The sequence below is a fragment of the Elaeis guineensis genome, chromosome 5 (assembly GCF_000442705.2).
Source record: "Elaeis guineensis isolate ETL-2024a chromosome 5, EG11, whole genome shotgun sequence".
Classification (NCBI taxonomy): Eukaryota; Viridiplantae; Streptophyta; class Magnoliopsida; order Arecales; family Arecaceae; genus Elaeis; species Elaeis guineensis.
Genome location: NC_025997.2, coordinates 37,272,513 through 37,277,730, shown reverse-complemented (window position 1 = coordinate 37,277,730; position 5,218 = coordinate 37,272,513). Strand labels below are relative to the sequence as shown.

Sequence of the window (5,218 nt, the reverse complement as noted above, 5' to 3'; positions counted from 1 at the left end):
GATTTAGTTCTTTCCGATGAAATGGATTTACCAACTCCTCTCTGATGTTTGCTTTGTGTCCCATAGATCCTCACATTTTCTCCTGGGCTCTACATCATTCTTTTCAATCTAGCCTCAAGAAATCATTTTCTTTCTTAGGATGATTTAACTCCTTTCTATCTTGTCTATGATTGGCTTTTATTTTGTGTGTTAGCTTGGAATTTTGGGCTTGATGATGATCTGTTTTCCGGTATAATAACGTCGAAAGAGAGGCTGAAGGAGAGGGGTCATTTATGGCGCTCGATTTTTCTTCTTTGGTTTGTCGATCTTTTGTTTGGTGTTGCTTAGGGATCTCTTCTTTCTTCTTGTGGGAGTTGCACTCTCTTTAGACTGGTTATCCTTTGGTAAGAGGAGAGGAATGAAGGCTTTAGCAAGCTTGGGAGTAGCAGGTCCAACTTGGTTCTCAATGGCCAGCTCTTCTCTAATGGACCTTCTTGGAAGTGGTAAACCCTGGCCATTAATTAAGACTAAAGTAAATTTAGGTCATCCGATTTAGCTACCCATTTGATAGAAGGCTGTTTATCCTACAATTCAATAAATTGAACCTAATTGAATTTTTTGATCAGTTTGAACTGGATTAACATATGGTCGGTTTGATTTCAAGAATACCTTTAAACTTAACCTAATTCGAACTGTGCACACCCTTAATCAAGATGTAAGCTCATTTATATAAAAAAGTCAAAATGCAAATATGAGAGGAATGGTTGAGGAAGTGAGGCTACTGGACACTACAACCTATGATATATTATGGGCAAACAAATGTGTCATGGATGAACAGGATCTTCATAATGGTATTTGATCGTAAGAACATGAGCCGCACAAAAGATTTATTCTCTCTTTTCTTTCTTTCTTTCTTTTATTCTTTTGTTTAGATATGATGAGGGCCCAATCTCTGCTTTCTATCCTATACAAAATCACCTCTTAAGGCTTGATGCTTGTCAGAATCGAGTCCCTATCCTCTAGCTCAAGTGGCAAGGAGCGATCCCAAAATCTCGGTAGTGTGACATGAGAGTTTTAATGTTTTGAGTTTGAATCCTCAAAAATTTGTAGAAGTAGCACCTGTTCATTCATTGTTATGAGAAAGAAAATTAAAAAATGACAAGCTACTAAATAGTTTCCAACATTTCAATACATTATATGATTTCAAATAAAATCATATGAGGATAAAATTTATTCACGTGAAACCTTCCAAGTAAGATGAACTTTATTACAACATGAATACTCCCAAATAATCGTCATGGAAAAACCACATTCCATTGCTTCCATTGTTTTATTCTAGACGTTTCTATTTCTATATTGTCTTTGGCATTTCAAGTAAAGTTGATTGGATAGACTGGTTGCATGCTGGGGTAAAACAGTCCAAAGTTTTGTTCTACTGGTGGTTGTTTTTGATTTTCATTAAACATCTCAAATATGTAAGTTTCTATTGCCTTTCCGGGCCTCCTTGGAGTCCCTTGACCAACATGATTGATCAAATTCTGATTATATGTTTGTGCATTGTTGATGGTTGCTGCGGTACCATCAGCTGATGGCCAACCACTCTCCGACACCACTATCGGCACAGTAGACCCTCCCACCTTCTCCAGTGCTGCATAAACTGCATCAACTATGGCATCAAAGAGATTCTGGTAATTATATTGTCCGTCATGTACAACAATTTCCGAGGAAGTGAACAAAGCAAAATTGATGTCGATCTGGCCTTGGTTATCAACGTAACTGAAATAGGGGTATACATTTACTAGGAGTGGGGCTCCATTGCTGGCCAAAAATTGAACTATTGGACTCAAGTATGTCAATGCATCAGAAGAGAATACCCCATCTGAGGGAGGAGATGATTTCTCAAGAACTGAAGTGGCGACTGCAGTTGAGACTTTTATTTGATTTTGTAGGCCGGCAGAGGAAAGAGCTGAATAGATGTTTCTCATGGCAGGGAGCACATACTGGGCGTAATCCCCAGTAATCACTTCATTTCCAACTGCGATGTATTTAAACGAAACATCAGGAGAATAGGCCTTCACATTTTGCTGGACCCAATCGTTGGCTGCAGAAGGGTTAGAAGCCAATGATTGGAGATCATTTTTTGGGACATCTAAGATGAGTTGGATGTTGGAACCCTTGAGGGCCTGGAGAGCATCTTGGTTTGGACCATAAAGCCTCATTGCGTTGATACTTTTGGATTTGTAGAGATTGACCACAGCACTTGGTTGAGGCAGATTGTTTCCATTCATTCCATAACACACACCAATGGATTTCACCCCTGAAATAATACTAGTTAGTTCTAATTGCTTATTTGTTTGGAACGCAAAGGAGACAAAATTTGAAGAGTAACTGCTCAAAGAAAGCAGAAGGTGCGGTATAGGCTAAAAGAAAATTAGAAAAAGTAGTTCCTGTTCTCATTCAATGATCAATGCGTTTTCCAGTGGGCTCCGCTGAAGTCTTCTCGTTTTTCATTGAAAAAAATTCCACGCTTAGATTTCTTATGAAAACCAAGCAAACAAAGTGACAAACAAATTAGATAGCTACGAAAAAGACATTCACAAATATGCGAAGCAAAAGGAGCTAGGCAAGAGGTGTATAGGATGGGTGGGTTGGTCCAGGTCTCGGACACCAAAGTCCCAGCTAGACTTTAGTCTACACCACCCCTCCCCTACCCAAGCCTTAATTTCCTTCTAATTTTCAAACATGATCTGTTCCAACGTTAGAATTAATATGCAAAAGATCCGGCCTAACATTTTGACAAGTCCGAGTTTATTTAATAAAAACATGAGAAAAGTTCAAGCTCTGTTTTGAGCCACAATAAATAAACCAGACGCAACAATAAATAAACAAGACAATTTCGTGCACCTTGCAAAAGTAGGCATAGGTTCAGTTTCAATTAATGAATCAGCTAATTAAAGTGTCTCATAAGCCAAACCTTAACATGTAGGAGAGGATGGCATGAGCTCAACCAAAATCAAAACATCTCCTCCTTAGGATGGCACCAGTTGCCAAGGTTCGAACCCTAGATCTCTCACCAAAGGAGAGGGATGCCAACCAACTGAGCTAAGCCTAATTGATCCACCGTATATGCCTACTCATAAGACAAGCAATAAATTGTGCTATGTCATGCACTGATCTTGAATTTCCTCAGTACGCTATGGACCGTCCATTTGTTTTGATTAATGGTCAAATTGCAAATTTTGGGATTATAGACACGCATGCCTGCACCCACACAAACACACAGACACACCAGAGAGAGAGAGAGTACCTGTTGGGATTGCTATGAGGAGTCCAAGGAGTAATGCAATGGCAACCCTGGATACTTTGTTTCGGTTCGCCATGGAGAATAATTCCAATAGAGATTTATCTCTAGACTGCCTTGATATATACATGTTGTCTTCACCTCCTTATATAGAGGTAATGGGACTAGGTCTGCTGTCTTTGGTCTATATCTTCTTGGAAATTTTATCCCCAAAGAGGACTGGCGTGATCATGGCATGCGGCGATTGGGTCAAGGTCCACCACCAATCTGTCCGCCTAATTGAATGGCTGATTTGATGTGCCCCAAATATTTCTGCTGGGAACTGAATCATATTTCGTGTGGAATTGTCCTACTTCGTGTTCACACAATTTGTCGTTCATGTAGAAGATCTAAGATTTTGAGTTATTTTTTTCGGAGGACTAACTTTGTCTCCTACTGCATCCTTATCTCGTTGATGGTCCACACGCTGGACGGATACAAATCGCTAGACCAAGTTCTTACCTAGGATCGTAAATAACTCAAAATTCAATATTTACAATACTTGTAACTTATAAAAATCTCAAAGTCGTTCAATGGGTATAAGATATTATTGTTATATACGTGCAATGACGGGATTGGCGACGCATGCAGAAAAAATGGACGCAATTCCAGTTCACAAGTTACATGCAACCAAATTCACACGTAAAACGAGCGTGTGAGAGAGATTTGTGGCATAGTGCTTTCTGGAATATAGACTTGTGTCAAAATAAGCAAGCGCATTAACTATTCCTTTTCCAAGGATATAGATTGAATTGGAGCATAGGCGCCACAAGCACGCAAGTTCATTGTACATTGAATTTTTCTTCCACATACCTTGCTTGACCTGCTGTGTGTACGCGTGCGTGAAAATATTACTGCAGCAGCCCGTGGCGGACATTAGCTGAAATACTTTACAAGGGGGTAGCTGATTTTTCAAGTCCGTAATTTGGAAATTTTCCTTCAACGACCAGACACCCAGACTTGATCCTCGGGAAGAAATTTTCCAAACCATAGTATTCCACATCTAGATGCTGAAGATGACCAAAGTAATCTCAAAATTTACTCAGAAGCTCATGTGGCATCATACTTCTCTCAAGTAAATACATGCTCCAGTTTTGCCTAGATATAATTTCAAGTTAAAAGAAATAAAAACACAAGTGTTCATGAACCGCTCATGATTCAAGAGATTGTCATTGCGATATCCCATGCCCTTAACTCGGCCCCGACTCAGTTGAGTCAGTCAAGTCGACCCAACAGCGAGACTTATCAGCTGGTAATCAAGCACGAACCAAGTAGCAAGATCTCATGGTCAAACTGGAAGGTCGAGGCTTTGCTATGCATAATGATCTTGTTTGACTTTTGGGAAGATCCAGGATCAGCCATCATTATAAGCTGGCCAGGGAGGGCATGCGATCCTTGTGCCTTCCTTTTTTTTTTTTCCCCCTTTTTCCTTTGAATCATCTAAGGATGGCAATCAGATCGAATCAGATCATAAATAGGACCAATCAATGCGGATCGGATCAAAAAATCATCAACCTAAATTCGATCTGTTTATTAAATAGGTCAAAAATTCAAACCTTAATCTGATCTGTTTATTAAACACATAATCCGACCTGACCCATTTAACCCATTTATTAAATAGATGAAATTAAGTTAAATGAGTTAAACATATTAAACGGATTAAATAAGTTAAATAGGTCGGGTTAAATGGGTCAGAAATAGGTTAAACATGTTTTAAACAAGTTAAATGGGTCTTAAATAGGTTAAATAGGTTAAACAGATCGGGTTAAATGGATCAGAAATAGATTAAACAGGTTAAATGGATTATCTGACTCAACCTGACCTGAATATTAAATGGATTAAATGAGTTAAACAGATCAGATATCTAAAATCCAAATCCGATCCAATTATTAAACGGGT

At 38.9% G+C, this 5,218-nt stretch overlaps 1 protein-coding gene across 1 annotated transcript; it reads right to left on the bottom strand.

The window, feature by feature from the left end:
- Positions 1 to 1,180: 1,180 nt before the first annotated feature.
- On the bottom strand, positions 1,181 to 3,441 carry LOC105045343 (glucan endo-1,3-beta-glucosidase-like). Its single transcript, XM_010923588.3, has 2 exons — positions 3,287 to 3,441; positions 1,181 to 2,296 (listed from the first exon to the last, which is right to left on the bottom strand). Exons 1-2 carry the CDS (start codon positions 3,408 to 3,410, stop codon positions 1,350 to 1,352), a joined length of 1,071 nt encoding a protein of 356 aa, XP_010921890.2. The 5' UTR covers positions 3,411 to 3,441; the 3' UTR covers positions 1,181 to 1,349.
- Positions 3,442 to 5,218: the final 1,777 nt, after the last annotated feature.

Excerpts from the sequence above, each read along its gene's own strand:
- LOC105045343 (XM_010923588.3), bottom strand. The coding sequence starts at position 3,410 with ATGTATATATCAAGGCAGTCTAGAGATAAATCTCTATTGGAATTATTC. Across the intron at positions 2,297-3,286 it reads CCTCATAGCAATCCCAACAG|GGGTGAAATCCATTGGTGTG; the intron begins GTACTCTCTCTC and ends GTATTATTTCAG.